At 48.5% G+C, this 17,741-nt stretch overlaps 2 protein-coding genes across 2 annotated transcripts in view; both read left to right on the top strand.

Moving 5' to 3' along the window:
• Positions 1–385: 385 nt before the first annotated feature.
• Positions 386–963, top strand: LOC101598612 (40S ribosomal protein S15a-like). Its single transcript, XM_012950629.2, has 2 exons — positions 386–481; positions 703–963. Exons 1-2 carry the CDS (start codon positions 386–388, stop codon positions 961–963), a joined length of 357 nt encoding a protein of 118 aa, XP_012806083.2.
• A 4,761-nt stretch (positions 964–5,724) lies between these two features.
• LOC101598315 (Grid2 interacting protein) overlaps positions 5,725–17,741 on the top strand; it is a 59,569-nt gene continuing 47,552 nt past the window's right edge. Inside the window, exons 1-2 of the mRNA XM_045142813.1 lie at positions 5,725–6,102; positions 15,769–15,923. Of these exons, the coding sequence (XP_044998748.1) occupies positions 5,725–6,102; positions 15,769–15,923 (533 nt within the window). The remainder of the gene's footprint in view (positions 6,103–15,768; positions 15,924–17,741) is intronic.

Below are 17,741 nucleotides of genomic sequence, written 5' to 3' on the forward strand. Positions count from 1 at the left end.
ATTTGCAAGCAAAAAGAGACAGAGAGACAGAAGGGCATGCTATGGCCTCCAGCCACTGCAAATGAGTTCCAGATGCATGCACCCCTTTGTGCATCTGGCTTTATGTGGGTACTGGGGAATCAAACCTGGGTCACTAGGCTTTGCAGGGAAGTGTCTTAACTGCTGAGCCATCTCTCCAGCCCCAGTCCAACTTTGAAAGTCCCCACAAGCCGGGGGGGGGGGGGTGCACGCCTTTAATTCCCACACTCAGGAGACAGAGGTAGGAGGACTGCTGTGAGTTTGAGGCCATCTGAAACTACATGGTTAATTCCAGGTCAGCCTGGGCCAGAGTGAGATCCTAACTAAAAAAAAAAAGTTTTTTCTGCCATCTTTCCATGCCACCATCATGGTGCGCATCAGTGTCCCGGCAGACGCTCTCAAGAGCATCAACAATGCTGAAAAAAGGGGCCAACGCCACATCCTTATTAGGTCGTGCTCCACAGTCATTGTTTGGTCTCTTTTTATTTTATTGTATTTTATTTATTTGAGAGAAAAAGAGGCAGAGAGAGAAAGAGAACAGGTACACCAGGGCCTCCAGCCACTGCAAACAAACCACACTCATGCACCACCTCGTGCATCTGGCTAATGTGGGTCCTGGGAAATTGAACCGAGGTCCCTTTGGCTTTGCAGGCAGATGCCTTAACTGCTAAGCCATCCCTCCAGCACGTCATCGTTTGGTTTCTAACAGTGATGATGAAGCATGGTCACATTGGCGAATCTAAAATCACTGATGATCACAGAGCTGGGAAAATTGTGGGGAACCTCCCAGGCAGGTTAAGCAAGCGTAGAGTGGCCAGCCCCAGATTCAATGCACAGCTCAAAGACTTAGAAAAGTGGCAGAATAATCTGCTCCCATCGCGTCAGTTTGGTTTCATTGTCCTGACAACCTCAGTTGGCATCATGGACCGTGAGGAAGCAAGATGAAAACACACAGGAGGGAAAATACTGGGATTTTTTTTCCCCTAGGGGTATAAAGAAAGCATACATATGAATAAAATATCTCAGTGGGAAAAAAAACCCACAGATTTATCCATCACAACACTGCTCAACAACTCTGTAGTCCAAGGTCTCTTAACAGCCCTAAAGCCAAAATGCGTAAAGGCACAGAACATACATTCACACTGCAAAAGATACCACTGGGCATAACAAGGAAAATTAAACTAATAAAAGATCTAAAGAAACAGAGCAAACAAATTCCAAAGCTCCAAGTCTGCCATCTCTAAGCAGTCTCTGGAGTTCCCAATCCATCCCTCCAGCTAGGCCGCTCACAGCTGAGGGAGCCACAGGCATCTGAGTCTCCACCCCAACCCTCAGTTTATCCTCATGGCTCCATCGGTTCCAACAGCCCTGCTTCACACTGCCCATGGCCATATCAAAAAACAAACAAACAAAACTGCGTTGTGAATCCAGTGACCCTCTCTGTCCCGCATTTGTTATACTCTCATAGCACCAAGCGGGCTACTAAATATGTTCATAAAGCAGGACACTCCTTCAGCAGCCAGGCCTTTCAAGATTCTGCATTCTTCCTGCTGCCCCAGTGCAGATCAGCTGACCCAATCTCAATGGTCGTAACCTCGCAAGCAATTGCAGCTGAACAGGCAGTAGTACTTTTGGCTCAAAGGATTTTTTTTTCTTTCTTTTTTCGAGGTAGGGTCTCACTTTAGCCCAGGCTGACCTAAAATCCACTATGTAGTCTCAGGGTGGCCTCGAACTCATGGCGATCCTCTTACCTCTGCTTCCCAAGTGCTAGGACTAAAGGCGTGTGCCACCAGATTTTCTTTCTGTGCTGTATCCTTCCGCTCACACCAGTCCATTTTTATGCAATGCCACCTTACATAAGTTCTCAGGCAAAGCTGGCAGAACACAGCAAGCCTCTCTCACAGTCTGCTTCTAGACCAGTCCCAACAAAGTTCTCTCTTCCCCTCATGAGCCAAACCTCACAGTGTTACTACATCCAGCTCTTTCAACTGTGACCAGAATGGTCCATGAAACTCTGTCTTCAGTTCTTGGTCTCTCAGAACGAGCTTTCAAATCCTTCCACATTCCTCCCACAAATCAGTTCTAAAAGGCCAAAAGCCATAGCCAGGCTTCTAGCAGTGACAACCCCACTTCTCAGTACCAGTTGTCCTGGTGAAGTTACTTTCTCATAGCTGGCACAAAGTACCCAACCAAAAGCAGCTTGTGGGAGGAAAGGGCTAATTTTGGTCTACAGGCTCCATGATGGCAGGCAGGAGAAAACGTGGCAAGAGCAGAGGGTGGACATCACCTCCTAGCCAACTTCAGGTGAACAACAGCAGCAGGAGAGTGTGCCAAACACTGGCAAGGGGGAGCTGGCAAAACCCCCATAAATCCGCCCCCAACAACACACTTCCAGGAGGCTCTAATTCCCAAATTACCACCAGCCAGGGACCAAGAATTCAGAACCCATCAGTTTATTATGGAGGACACTTGAATCAAACCACCAGACATCAAGTATCTTCTCTAGCCTCCCCCCACACTTATGTGGGGCACACACACATGCATACAACACACATCACACACATACTCTACACACAAAAACAATGGCAAATAAATGATAAGACAGAAAGAGACTAAGCAATTTAGCAAGACCCCTGTTTCAAATTTTTAAAAATTCTAGAAAGGGGTTGTATATGTAGCTTAATAGCAGAGTACTTTCCTAGCATTTGCAAGGCATCTGGGGTCTAACCCCAATATCACAAGAAAAGAAGGTCAAGAGAGAGAGAGAGAGCACTCTTCATCGAAGATTTATTCTTCTCCACTTCCTCTTTCCCTTTCCATCTCTCTTTGAGGTACAGTCTCACTTTAGCTCAGGCTGACCTGGAACTCACTACATAGCCCCAGGCTGACCTCAAACTCATGGCAATCCTTCTATCTCAGCCTCAATGCTGGGATTAAAGGTTTGAGCCAATTTGCCTGGCTTAGGTTTATTACTTTAAAAATTCTTGGGGCCAAGCATGGTGGTGCACACCTTTAATCCCAGCACTCGGGAGGCAGAGGTAGGAGGATTACCATGAGTTCGAGGCCACCCTGCGACTACATAGTGAATCCCAGGTCAGCCTGAGATAGATCAAAACCCTACCTCAAAGAAAAAAAAATTCTAGCTGGGCGTGGTGGCACATGCCTTTAATCCCAGCACTTGGGAGGCAGAGGTAGGAGGATCGCTGTGAGTTCGAGGCCACCCTGAGACTCCATAGTGAATTCCAGGTCAGCCTGGACTAGACTAAAACTCTTCCTTGAAAAACAAAAACCAACAACAAAATTCTGGGGTTGGAGAGATGGTTTAGCAGTTAAGGCGCTTGCCTGTGAAGCCTAAGGACCCAGGTTTGATTCTCCAGGTCCCACATAAGCCAGATACACATGGTGGCACATGCATCTGGAGTTCTTTTGCAGTGGCTAGAGGCCCTGGCATGTCCATTCTCTCCTTCTCCCTCTCCCTCTCTCTCTCTTTCTCAAATAAATAAATAAACTTTTAGAAAAAAAAAAAAGTTTTACTCTTTTTTTTTTTTTTTTTTTTTGGTCTTTCGAGGTAGGGTCTCACTCTGGCTCAGGCTGACCTGGAATTCATTATGTAGTCTCAGGGTGGCCTCGAACTCACCACGATCCTCCTACCTCTGCCTCCCAAGTGCTGGGATTAAAGGTGTGTGCCATCACGCCTAGCAAACATTTACTCTTTTAAAAAAAGAAACACAAGTGGGTTGGAGACATGGCTCAGAGATTAAGGGCACTTGCTTGCAAAGCCTAACAACATAGGTTTGATTCCCCAGTACCCACAAAAAGACAGATACACAAAGTGGCACATGTGTCTGGAGTTAGTTTGCAGCAGCAGGAGACTCTGGCATGCCCAAACTCACTCTCCTCTCATAAGTGATTAAAAATATTTAAAGAGGGCTGGAGAGATGGCTTAGTGATTAAGGCATTTGCCTGCAAAGCCAAAGGAGCCCAGTTCAACTCTCCAGGACCCACATAAGCCAGTTACACAAGGGGATGCATGCATCTGGAGTTCATTTGCAATGGCTGGAGGCTCTGGTGTGCCAATTATCTCTCTCTCTGCCTCTTTCTCTCAAATAAATAAAATATATTTTTAAAAATATTTAAAAATAAAAATGCAACAAAGGAGAAGGGCCAGTGGGGCAGGTATGCCTGAGATCCCAGCTATTTGAGAGGCTGAGGCAGGAAGAGCCCCAGTCCATTGCCTGCCTGGGCTATAGAATTCCAGGCAGCCTATGCAGGTGAAATCCTGTCTCAAATTTGAAAGATGGGCTAACATGGAGCTCAGTAGAGAAGCACCTGCCTAGAATCCCCCAGTGAGAGGCTGGGGGTGTGGCTCACTGGTAGAGCTCCTGTCTAGAATCCCCCAGTGAGGGGCTGAGGTGTGGCTCAGTGGTAGAGCTCCTGCCTAGAATCCTCCAGTGAGGGGCTGTGGGTATGGCTCAGTGGTAGAGCCCCTGCCTAGAATCCCCCAGTGAGGGGCTGAGGTGTGGCTCAGTGGTAGAGCTCCTGCCTAGAATCCTCCAGTGAGGGGCTGTGGGTATGGCTCAGTGGTAGAGCCCCTGCCTAGAATCCCCCAGTGAGGGGCTGAGGTGTGGCTCAGTGGTAGAGCTCCTGTCTACAACCCCCCAGTGAGGGACTGGGGGCCTGGCCAGTGGTACAGTGAGTACCTAACATTCTCAAGACCCTGAGTTCTATTGCCAGCACTATCATAGCAGATCGCTATGAGTTCGCGGCTGACCTGGGACTCCAGAGTGAGTTTTATATCAGGTTGGGCTAGAATGAGACTGCTTGGAAAAAAATAATAATAATAATGATTGAGGAAGACACCTGATGTTGGCCTCTGGCCTCCCACACACACGTGTACCCACAAAACAAAATCTAAAAAGAAATTCAAATGAAGACTTGAAGAAAGTGGCAGTTGTCTTTCACAGCAATAAAGGGAATTTTTCGTCCATTCTAGTGTCCAGAGCTTCGGGTATCGCAGAGAAGTGAGTGGGTGTCTTCAGGGAGCCCCACCTGGCCTTTGGCCTTTGCTGTCACCTTCTGTCTCCCTTCCTAAAGGTCACAGGTCTTGGTCACGGCCCTGGAACCGCCATGAAGTCTCTGTGTCTCTAATTGCTTTCTCTTGGGGTCCATCATTCCTCCTGCATTTCAGTGACATAATAGAAACTCCTACCCAGGCAGGCGACAACAGCAGGTAAAATATCAGACAGATGGGTGCTGGTGAGATGGCTTAGCGATAAAGGCTTTTGCCTGCCAAGCCAAAGGATCCCAGTTCGACTCTCCAGGACCCACGTAAACCAGATGCACAAGGGGGCGCATGCGTCTGGAGTTCATCTGCAGTGGCTGAAGGCCCTGCTGTGCCTCTTTCTTTCTTTCTCTCTTTCTCTCTTTCTCTCTTTCTCTCTTTCTCTCTTTCTTTCTTTCTTTCTTTCTTTCTTTCTTTCTTTCTTTCTTTCTTTCTTTCTTTCTCTCTCTCTCTCTCTCTCTCTCTCTCTCTCTCTCTTTCTTTCTTTCTCTTTCTTTTTCTCTCTCTTTCCCTCCCTCCCCCCCTCTCTCTTTCTCTCTGCCTCTTTCTCTCTCAAATAAAAGACACTAACTCAAGCATGTCCTGGGCCTCCATGGACGGGATCATAGTAAGGGGCTTCTCCGTCTCTCTCTCACACAGCTGCAATGCTGACCACCAACCAGGGCTGGCCCGAGGTCTTCGGCTTCCGGCTGGGCGGCTCTGGCCCCTGCTTTGTCCTGGAGGTGGCCGAGGGGAGCAGCGCTCACGCCGGGGGACTGCGTCCAGGGGACCAGATCCTGGAGGTGGAAGGGCTGGCCGTCGGTGGCCTGAGCCGGGAGCGCCTCGTGCGCTTGGCACGGAGCTGTCCTCGCGTGCCACCCAGCCTGGGGGTGCTCCCGGGCCCCGAGGGTGGCTCCACAGCCCCGTGTGCAGCCTTGCTAGGCCGCCGATCCCACCGTGTCCACGCTCTGGGCCGCGAGTGGCCGCGCCCAGCTGCTCGTCTCCGAGAGCGCAGGCGCAAGGCCCAGGAGTTCAGCAGCAAGGTAGGGCGCACGGGGCGGGGCTAAGTGGTGTGGGCGGGGCTTGATGGTGTGGGTGGGGCTAAGTCTGGGGGCGGGGCAACAGCCCACCTTAGGTGCCATAGTGAGACCCTATCTTGGATAAAGAAGAGGAGGGGAGGGTTGGAGAGATGGCTTAGCGGTTAAGCACTTGCCTGTGAAGCCAAGGACCCCGGTTTGAGGCTCGATTCCCCAGGACCCAAGTTAACTAGGTGCACAAGGGGGCGCATGCGTCTGGAGTTCCTTTGCAGTGGCTGGAGGCCCTGGTGCACCGGTGTTCTCTCTCTCTCTTTCTATCTGCCTCTTTCTGTCTCTCAAATGAATAAAAATTGAATAAAATTTTAAAAAAAAGAAAAGAAGAAGAGCCGGGAAGCCGGCTGTGATGGTGGTGGGAGGCACAGGACAGGTAGGAGGATCGTTGCGAGTTTGAGGCCCGTCTCAGACTGCAGAGTGAGTTCGCCTGGGTTTGATTCCCTAGTATCCACAGAGAGCCAGATGCACTAAGTGGCCTATGCAACTGCAGTTTGTTTGCAGAGGAGGAAAGATGCCATGATGCTCCCATGTTCACTTTCTCTGCCTCTTTCTCATTCTCTCTCCTTTTCTCTTTCAAATAAATAAATAAAATATATTTTTGAGGCAAGCCCACCAGGCTGGCCATAAGAAAACTGGTGTGCCAGTGCCTCCAGCCACTGTAATTGAACTTCAGACACATGTGCCACCTAGTGTGCATGTGTGCCCTTGTGCAGCTGGCTTACGTGGGATCTGAAGAGTTGAACATGGGTCCTTAGGCTTTGCAGGCAAGCGCCTTAACTGCTAAGCCATCTCTCCAGCCCTGAAATATTCTTTTAAAGTTGGGCATGGTGGCACATACTTGTAACCTCAGCCCTGGGGAAGCAAAGACAGGCAGATCTCTGAAGGCTTGCTAGCCAAGTTTACTTGGCAGGTTCCAGGACAGTAAGAGACCGTGTCTCCAAAAAAAAAAAAAAAAAAGATGGATAGGGGCTGGAGAGATGGCTTAGCAGTTAAGGTGCATGCCTGCACAGCCCAAGGACCCAGATTCGGATGTCCAGGTCCCACATAAGCCTGATGCACATAGTGGTACATGCGTCTGGAGTTCATCTGCAGTGGCTAGAAGCCCTGGTGCACCCATTCCCTCTCTCTCTCTCTCTCTCTCTCTCTCTCTCTCTTCCTCTCTCTCTCTAATAAATAAAATAAAATAAAATCGTTTCAACAAATGGATGGTACCCAAGGAGCCACACCTGAGCTTGTTCTGTGGCCTCCACATCCATGCACATTCACATGAGCAAACACAAAAACATGCACTGACACCTGCATGTACACACACAAAGAAAGAGGGAGAGAAGAGGTGAGGAGGGGAGGAAAGGGAAGGAAATCTGGGTGTGGTGGTACCCAGTTGTAGCATGGGGAGACGGAAGCAAGAAGATCAAAAGTTCGGTGTCATCCTCAATTATATAATGAGTTTGAGGCCAGCTTTGGTCACATGAGACCATGCCAAATGAAAGACGGGTTGAGGGAAGGAGGAAGGGAGGGAGGGAAAGAGGGAAGCTGGACGTGGAAGAGCACTCACCCCAGAGGTTCTGCTTCTAGAACAAGCAAGATCAGTGCCACATTGCCTTTGTACTACAGAAGTTTATTGCTCACATGAAGTCCACTAGGTGTCCAGGTGACCTTCAAGAATGACTGATGTGGGCTGGAGAGATGGCTTAGCGGTTAAACGCTTGCCTGTGAAGCCTAAGGATCCCAGTTCAGGGCTCGATTCCCCAGGACCCACGTTAGCCAGATGCACAAGGGGGCGCACATGTCTAGATTTCATTTGCAGTGGCTGGAGGCCCTGGCGCACCCATTCTCTCTCTCTCCCTCTTTCTCTGTCTGTCACTCTCAAATAAGTAAATAAAATTTTTTAAAAAAAGAATGACTGATGTCAATATCCCAGATTCCTCCATGTCAACATGAAGCCTCAGGCTTCCCCACAGAAGACCGAATATGCTTTAGGTCTGATGAGGGCACCTTCCTTCCGTAGCCATTGGCCAGAACTAGTCACCTTGCTGCTCCCCATGGTTGCTGGGAAATGTAATCTTTTGTATGTATAACGAGGAGAGGGAAGAATACTGGTGACTTGCCAGTGAACCAAAGACTCCTCCCATCTAATTCCTGCAGTGTTGGAAGGGCATGTGCTCAGAACCTCCAGTCAGGCAAGGTAGACACACAGACCTGCTCAGAAAGCAGGGCTGGCAGAGATGGAACTTGCCGGCAGGCTATCGGGGGAGCTGTGATTCACTCTTTGGCCTGGGGTGGAGGGGGGAGTGGGAAGTGGTAGATTCTGATTAGGAGTCACCAAAGCACCCCCCAAAATGAGTGACTCTCCATAAACGATAGCCTCTGGAAGATGAAGGGCCTCTGGGGAGCCCTAACCAGTTCTCAATAACCCAGGCTCTCAGTAGCAGCCTGCCCGCCCCAGTTTTTCCTCCTTGAAGCGACTGATATTTAACAGCGAATCTGTTAGCGTCCCGTGATGGAGCCGCGTGCTCAGATGTAGGTTGGGAACAGCTAGGTAATGACTGACACCGAAACTGCACTGTGGCACGGGCCCCAGGAGGGAGAACTATTTTTTCCCCCCGTTTCTTATATAAAACGTCTTTGCAGCTAGCCATGGTCTTTGAATGACGGCGACTGCTGGCTTTGATTTCAAACCATCAACCCTCACGGCACAGCAGGTGTATGACGGCGGTCGCTTGCTGTTGTTGTCTGTCCTGCGGGAGGGGAGAGCCACAGAAGTCAGCCGGGGGCCTGCAGGAAGTGTAACAAAACCCGGCTGTTTGATTCCAGCCCTCAAACATGCCTGTGTGCCAGGACCCGTGTTTCAGGCTTGACAGACAACGTTTAGACGGGTGCATCATCATACCTGGCGGGGAGACAGAGAGTGACAAGCACAGACTCACAATGTGTATGTGCTAGGCACAGGCGCACAGAAAGTGGCACCTGCCTAGAATCCCTTGATGTCGCCTGCTAATGCTAGCCCTTCCTCTCTAATGTCACTGCTCTGAAGAGCCTTGTCCTTCCACTGCTGGAACCAGCTAGAAGGCAGTTGGACATAAGTTCAGCTCCAAAATCCAGTAGCAAGGTCTGGACCTAAGATCACGACCTGGGGTCCTTGGCCAGAGCAGCCACGGAGCTTTGCAAGTCAGGGGGTGGGCTGTTCTGGTTAAAAGCATCGCCATGGCAACCACAAGTGCTGACAGCTCTGGGCTAGATAAAGACAGAGATGGGCCAGGTTGCCACATCAACGTGAATTAATTAATTAGTTAATTAATTAATTGTAGCCATTGTAGTAGAGATGCTGAAACCAAAGCCAGGTATGGTGGTATGTGCCTTGTAATACCAGCACTCAGAGCCTGAGGCAGGAGGATGGTGAACTCAAGGCTAGCCTGGGCTACATGAGAACCTGTGTCAAAAAAATAGTGGGGCTGGAGAGGTGACTTATCAGTGAAGGTGCTTGACAGCAAAGCCAAAGGACCCAGTTTTGATCCCTCAGCAACCACATAAAGCTGGATACACAAGGGGGCGCATGCATCTGGAGCTCATTTGCAGCGCCTAGGGGCGCTGGAGTTCTCTCTCTCTCTCTCTCTCTCTCTCTCTTTCTCTCTCCTTGCCTCTTTCTCTTCTTGCTTTCTCTCAAATGAATTTTTTTGTTGTTGTTGTTTTTGAGGTAGGGTTTCACTCTAGCCCAGGCTGACCTGGAATTCACTATGTACCCTCAGGGTGGCTTCGAACTCACGGCGATCCTCCTACCTCTGCCTCCAGTGTGCTGGGATTAAAGGTGTGCGCCGCCGCGCCCGGCTAACTAAATAAAATTTTAACAAAAGATCGCAGCATCTCATGGCCTCGTCACCCTCACTGTCCACATGCCACATGGTATCAAACAATAAATGATCTGTTGCAAGATGCAATGGTTTTTAAATTTTTTTTATATCTTTCTTATTTTATTTGAGAGAGAGGGAGCGAGAATGGGCACACCAGGGCCTAAGGACCCATACGTAACTCTCCATATTCCACATAAGCCAGACGCACAAGGTAACACAGGCACGCACGGTTGCACGTGCGCACAGACGGTGCACGTGTCCGGAGTTCAATTGCACTGGTGGCGGCCCTGGCACGCCAGTTCTCTCTCTCCTCTTTCTCTCTCTGTCACTCTCTCTCGCATAAAAGAGGTACAGAAAGGGCTGGAGAGATGGCTTAGTGGTTAAGGCGCTGACCTATAAGGCCTGAGGACTCACGTTAGGCTCTCCAGGTCCCACCTAAGTCAGATGCCCAAGGCGACGTAAGTGCACAAGCTCACACATGCACACAAGGGGGCGCACGCGTCTGGAGTTCGATTGCAGGGACTGGAGGCCCTGGTGCACCAAGTGTCTCTCTCTCTCTTCCTCTGCCCCTCTCACATTAAAAAAAGAAGGGCACTGGAGAAATGGCTTAGTGGTTAAGGTGTTTGCTTACAAAGCCAAGGGACCCAGGTTCGATTCCCCATGACCCACATAAGCCAGATGCACAAGAGCGTGCACGCATCTTACCTAGTTCTCTCTGTCTCTCTCAAAATAAAGAAGAAAAGGGGGCATGATGACGTATGCCTTTATTCCCAGGACTCAGAAGGCTGAGGTAGAGGGATCACCATGAGCTAGAGGCCACCCTGAGACTACATAGTGAATTCCAGGTCAGCCTGGACTAGAGTGAGACCCTACCTTGAAAAACCAAAGAGAAAGGGCAGGGGACCAGTCTGTTGGGCTTGCCTCAAAAAATGTAAATAAGCCGGGTGTGGTGGCGCACGCCTTTAATCCCAGCACTCGGGAGGCAGAGGTAGGAGGATCGCCGTGAGTTCAAGGCCACCCTGAAACTCCATAGTGGATTCCAGGTCAGCCTGGACCAGAGTGAGATCCTACCTTGAAAAACCAAAAAAAAAAAGTAAATAAATCAATACCAGAAAAGAAAAGAAAGGAATAGCAGCTCCAAGCCTGGTAAGAGTCTGTCTCAAGGAAATTAATTAGAGGAGAGAGATGACCCTTGACTTTTTCCTATGCCTCTGAACATGTGGTCCCTGGGTGTGTGCACCTGCACACATTTGTACATACCACATATTCACACCCACAATGAAAGAAAAGAAACTTGGGCCTGGAAAGATGGCTTGGTGGCTAAGCGCTTGCCTGTGAAGCCTAAGGACCCCGGTTCAAGGCTCGATTCCCTAGGGCCACCCATGTAAGCCAGATGCACAAAGAGGTGCATGCATCTGGACTTCCTTTGCAGTGGCTGGAGGCCCTCATGCATTTATGCATTTCTCTCTCTCTCTCTCTCTCTGCCTCTTTCTCTCTCTCAAATAAATTGGTACTGGGTCACAAAAGTAGTGCAGGCTGGCCTGAAATTCACCTTGTGCTCTGGCTGGCCTCAAACTGATGCCAATCCTCCTGCCTCAGCCTCTTGCATGCCAGGATTACAGGCATGATTCACCAAGTCCAATTCAGAGATGTTGAAATATGAAGAAAAGCTCTCCCTAGAACCCATGATATATAGTGCTGACACTACTGGAATGTCCTGGAGTACTCGACAATGAAAATCCAGCCCATGGACTTAGGGACAGAATCTGTGGGACTGCAAGTTCACAGAACCATTGCTGGAGACTCAGGCTCAGGAGCCAGGAAGGTCTGCCAATCAGGAGCTCAGACGTCGTACATTGGCCGTCAGGAAGCATGCACTCACGGTGCCTTAGACGCTCTATCGCTGCCCTGAAGCGTTTGCATTTCTGCACCATTTATGTTTATTTCTTTTTTGTCTTTGATTTTCATGGTAGGGTCTTGCGCTATCCCAGGCTGATCTGGAATTCACTATGTAGTCTCAGATTGGCCTTGAACTCACAGGGACCCTCCTCCCTCCGCCTACTGAGTGCTGGGATAAAAGGCGTGCGCCGCCACACTCGGCTCTGCATCGTTCCTTTAAGAGTCAAAGAGTAGCCTCCAATTCACCGCCAATTGGTCTCCAATCAACCAGAGGGCCTCTGATTGGTCAAAAGTAAAATATAAAATATAACCATGAGTGGCCGATGAGATTGCTTAGTGGTTACGGTGCTTGCCTACAAAGCCTAAGGACACAGGTCTGATTTCCCAGGACCCACGTAAGCCAGATGCACAAGGTGGTGCATCCATCTAGAGTTTGTTTGCAGCGCCTGGAGGTCCTGGTGTGCCCATTCTCTTCCTTTCTCTCTTTCTACCTCTTCTCTCTCTCAAATAAATATATAAAACATTTTATTAAAAATATTTAAGGGCTGGAGAGATGGCTTAGCGGTTAAGCGCTTGCCTGTGAAGCCTAAGGACCCCGGTTCGAGGCTTGGTTCCCCAGGTCCCACGTTAGCCAGATGCACAAGGGGACACTCGCGTCTGGAGTTCGTTTGCAGAGGCTGGAAGCCCTGGCGCGCCCATTCTCTCTCTTCCCCTCTATTGGTCTTTCTCTCTGTGTCTGTCGCTCTCAAATAAATAAATTAATTAAAATTTAAAAAAAAAATTAAAAAAAATTTAAAAATAAAGCCTGGCATGGTGGTGCACACCTTTAATCCCAGTAATCCAGAGGCAGGGGTAGGAGGATTGTTGTGAATTTGAGGCCACCCTGAGAATACAGAGTGAATACCAGGTCAGCCTGAGCTAGAGTGAGACCCTACCTTGAAAGACAAAAATAAATAAATAAATAATATTTTAAAATAGGGCTGGAGCTAGGCATGGTGGCGCACGCCTTTAATCCCAGCACTCAGGAGGCAGAGGTAGGAGGATCGCTGTGAGTTTGAGGCCACCCTGAGACTACATATTTAATTGCAGGCCAGGCTGGGCCAGAGTGAGACCCTACCTTGAAAAAAAAAACAGGGCTGGAGAGATGGTTTAGCAGTTAAGGCACTTTCCTGCAAAGCCTAAGGACTCATGTTCAAATCTCCACGTAGCCAAACACACAGTGAATGACACAAGCGTGCAATGTTGCAAATGCGCACATGGGGGTGCACACATCTGGAGTTCGTTCACAGCAGCTAGAGGCCCTGGCGTGCATATTTTCTCTCTCTCTCTCTCCTCCTCTCTCTTTCAAAATAAATAATAAAAAAATATTCAAAAAATATATATAGCTGGGCGTGGTGGCACATACCTTTAATCCCAGCACTTGAGTGGCAGAGGAAGGGGGGATCACTGAGAGTTTGAGGCCACTCTGAGACTACATAGAGAATTCCAGGTTCGTCTAAGCTAGAGTGAGACCCTGCCTTGAAAAACAAACAAAAAAAAATTACATATATTGCGATCAAGAAGGTTATGTTACCTCCTGGGTGGAAGAGATGGCCCAATTGGTACAATGTTTGTTTTTGGAAGTGTAAGGATCTGAGTTCTGTCCCTGACACCCACATAAAAAAGCTGGGCATGATGGTGTGCATTTGTAATCTTAATGCTGTGGAAGACAGTGGTAAGCAGGTCCCTGGCACTCACTTGCTGGGCAGCCTAGCTAGCCTAATCGATGAGCTCTAGCTCAGACTGACCTGGAATTCACGATGTAGTCTCACGGCGATCCTCTGACCTCTGCCTCCCCAGTGCTGGGATTAAAGGCGTGCGCCACCACTCCCATCTTGCGGTTTCCTTTTTTTCTTGGCTGAATAACTAAGAAATTACAAATATCCTCCACATGGAAGTGTAGCTGTTATTTAGATAATATTCAGATATTTATAGTGTTCACAACATCTAAGTATTACAAATGCTGCCGGGGTCAACCTCACTCATACGTCACCATGCTTTGTCAGGACCTGACTAGAGTACATTCCCTGATGCTGAGTCATTGGGTAAAAGAATACGTTCTTTTTTAAAAAAAAAAAATTATTTTTATGAGCCGGGCGTGGTGGCGCACACCTTTAATCCCAGTACTTGGAAAGCAGAGGTAGGAGGATTGTCATGAGTTCGAGGCCACCCTGACACTACATCGTGAATTCCAGGGTAGCCTGAGCCAGAGTGAGATTCTACCTGGAAAAACCAAAATAAATAAATAAATATAATTAATTAAAATATAATTTTAAAAAAGAAAGAAAGACAAAGGAGGGCTGGGGAAATGGCTTAGTGGTTAACACGTTTGCCTACAAAGCCTAAGGACCCCGGTTTGATTCCCCAGGATCCACGTAAGCCAGATGCACAAGGCGGTGCATGTGTCTGGAGTTTGTTTGCAGTGCTGGCATGCTCATTCTGTCTTTCTGTCTGCCTCTTCCTCTCTCTCTCTCTCAAATAAATAAATAAAATATTTTTTAAAAAGAAGAGAAAAAGGAGTGCTGGGGATAGAGCTCAGTGGTAGAGCATTTTCCTAACATGTGAGTTCAATCCCTAGTACTGCAAAACACTGAAAAAAAATGATAGATAGATGGATAGATGGATAGACAGACAGACAGAAAGATAGACAGGTAGATAGATAGACAGACAGACAGACAGACAGACAATAGATGATGGACTTTAGACACATTTAAGTAGCAACTTTCCAGAACCTTCCAGGAACATTGTGTGCATTTGCAGGCCCATTTTAATGCCGCCCCACCTCCCCCCGCCACGCCTCTGAATACATGTTCCTTGATTAATATTAGCTTGCTTGTGCACAAAGAGAAAGAAAACAAAAAAAGTTCCAGGAGAGAAGTAAAGGAGTCAAAATTCAGGGCTGGGCATGCCCACTATAGTGCTTTTATGGAACTAGAATATTCTCTGTGGGGACTCTCTGCAAACAGGGCCGTGGAACACAGCATAGTAGTATAATAATAGTAACCAGCAATTAGTGAGCTCTTCACACACACACAAGCTGTCCCATTAAGTACTTTGATCTACAGGGTAGGCATTAGAATGGCTTGTCTCTGGGTTGGAATCTTGAATCAAGAACCCTGTAACGGGGCTGGAGAGATGGCTTAGCGGTTAAGTCATTTGCCTGCAAAGCCCAAGGACCCAGGTTTGACCCACTTAAGCCAGATGCACAAAGTGGTGCATACATCAGGATTTTGTTTGCACTCGCATGCTCAGCCTCTATTTGCCCCTCCCCCTTCTCTCAAATAAATGACATATTTTTTAAAAAAATAAGAAGAAGCTGGTCATGGTGGTGCATACCTTTAATCCCAGCACTTGGGAGGCAGAGGTAGAAGGATCACAGTGAGTTGGAGGCTACCTTGAAACTACATATAGTGAATTCCAGGTCAGCCTGGACTAGAGTGAAACCCTACCTCAAAAAAAAAAAAAGAAAGAAAGAAAGAAAGAAAGAAAGAAAGAAAGAAAGAAAGAAAGAAAGAAAGAAAGAAAGGAAAAGGAAAAGAAAAACAAAGAAAGGAAGAAAGAAAACAAGAAAAGAACCTTGCCACCCACATTGACCCTACAAACTGTCTCTTCTACACATTCCTTTACTGCAAGTCACTTCACCTCTATAAGCCTGTTTCCTTGGATGCAAAACTGAGATACTAGCTGTGCCCATCTCCAGGGCAGCTGAGAGGTTGGAAGTGATATCCTTATGGGCAAAGCACTCCCCATGTCTGCTACCCTGTGGAGGTAAACTGAGGAAGTAGAGAACGGGAGTGATCCTCCGTGACTCACTTTAGATCCCTCCTTGCAGGTGGATGAAATCTTGGGGGACCAGCCAACTGCCAAAGAACAGGTGTATGCTGCCCTTAAGCAGTTTGCGGCTGAGCAGCGGGTGGATGAGCTGGTGTGGGCTGTTACCCTGGCACTGCCCAGCGCTGCCCAGGGGCCACTCCTGGACAATCTCAGGTACCTCCACTGGGGTCAGGATGGGTCTCACTTAAGACTGGCACCTCTCCAGTACCACAACAAGTATCCTGCCAGCCCAAATGGGAAATGGAAACTGCTCTTGAGTTAGCCTGTGTGTGGTGGTAGCAGGGACGGTCAGTCCTGGCCTGGGGCAGGCCTCAGAGAGGACCTACCTCCTTGTGTAAAACCCACTGCAACCAAGATGCTGGAAATATCTCTAAGAGGAAACGAGGATACTCTGGGCTTTATTCTGTGGCTGAGGAAGGACCTGGGGCTACACTCACCTGATGGGAGAGGGAGTTTGAAGAAGCTGTTCACATTAATCCACAGTGAGGAAGGGATTCTCTCTCCTTTTTGTTTTAAACATTTATTTTTATTTGTTTGAAAGAGAGAAAGAGGCACGCACAGAGAGAATTAGCATGCCTTCAGCCACTGCAGATGAACTCCAGACACATGCACCCTGTGCATCTGGCTTACATGGGTCCTGGGGAATCAAAAGTCCTTCGGCTTTTCAGGCAAGCACCTTAACTGCTAAGCCATCTCTCCAGCCTGTCTCTCTCCTTTTTGTATGGTCCAGGATCCTAACCCATGGAATGGTGCCCCTTACATTTAAGGTAGGGCTTCCTGATGCAGTATTTTGGCCCCAGGGAGGGATTAAATTCTGTAAAGATGCAGGTGATCCTAGGCCTATGGACCTCAACTTTTGAGTCCTTATCCATATTAGTAAAGAACTGAAAAACCAAACCCTAAGAAAGGTAAATTATGAATGAAGAGGTTGATTTTAGGGAGAATTAGGATACAGGGGAAGGAAGGCTAGCTGAAAGACTCAAGCCAGGAGGAATTCTCTCCCCTTGTCTAGATGGAAAGGGGGAGGAAAGAAGGAGAAAATGTCCTTCACAGAGATCTCCAGGGAAGAAGCCTCTGGACACACACACACACACACACACAGAGAGAGAGAGAGAGAGAGAGAGAGAGAGAGAGAGGGAGGGAGGGAGGGAGGGAGGGAGGGAGAGAGGGAGGGAGGGAGGGAGGGAGGGAGGGATTGAGGGGGAAGCGTGAGAGCCCAAGCCACAAGACCCCTTTCACCTTCACGCACACACAAAGGGTCACAGAAGACTAACAGCACAGGACTCAGGGCTCAAAGAGATCAGCAAAACAGGGAGTCATGTTCATCAGGCTCAGGTGTGTAAGAGAGGGACTCGATTGGAGGGTGGAGTTGAGAGACTAACTCAGGAAGAACTGCTGAATTGTTGCATGTAGCTATCTTGCACGAGACTGGATTAGACACTGGTTCTAGTCCTGCCAGGGCAGGCAAGGTGGCATCCACGTTCTCGTTGGGCCTGTATCCCTGGCTGACTGCCTATAAAAAGGCTATCTTTCTCCTGTTTCTCCTCCATTCCTGATTAAAATTATCCCTCATAGCTGGGCATGGTGACGCATGTCTTTAATCCCAGCACTTGGGAGGCAGAGGTAGGAGGATCACCGTGAGTTTGAGGCCACCCTAAGGCTATATAGTGAATTCCAGGTCAGCCTGGGCCAGAGTGAGACCCTACCTTGAAAACCCCCCCCAAAAAAAAAAGAAAAAAAAAGGTAATCCCTGACATGCACGCTCAGAGGCTAGTTCTTTGGGGGATTCTAGGTCCTGTCAAATTGGCGATCAATACACACTGCCCTTGGATGCCTTCTTATTCCTTATTTATTTTGGTTTTTCCAGGTAGGGCCATGCTCTAACCCAGGCTGACCTGGAATTAGACTCAGGCTGGCCTTGACCTCACAGTGATCCTCCTACCTCAGCCTACAGAGTGCTGGGATTAAAGG

Source organism: Jaculus jaculus, chromosome 2 (assembly GCF_020740685.1).
Source record: "Jaculus jaculus isolate mJacJac1 chromosome 2, mJacJac1.mat.Y.cur, whole genome shotgun sequence".
Classification (NCBI taxonomy): Eukaryota; Metazoa; Chordata; class Mammalia; order Rodentia; family Dipodidae; genus Jaculus; species Jaculus jaculus.

Excerpts from the sequence above, each read along its gene's own strand:
- LOC101598612 (XM_012950629.2), top strand. The coding sequence starts at position 386 with ATGGTGCGCATCAGTGTCCCGGCAGACGCTCTCAAGAGCATCAACAAT. Across the intron at positions 482-702 it reads TTATTAGGTCGTGCTCCACA|CACGTCATCGTTTGGTTTCT; the intron begins GTCATTGTTTGG and ends CCATCCCTCCAG.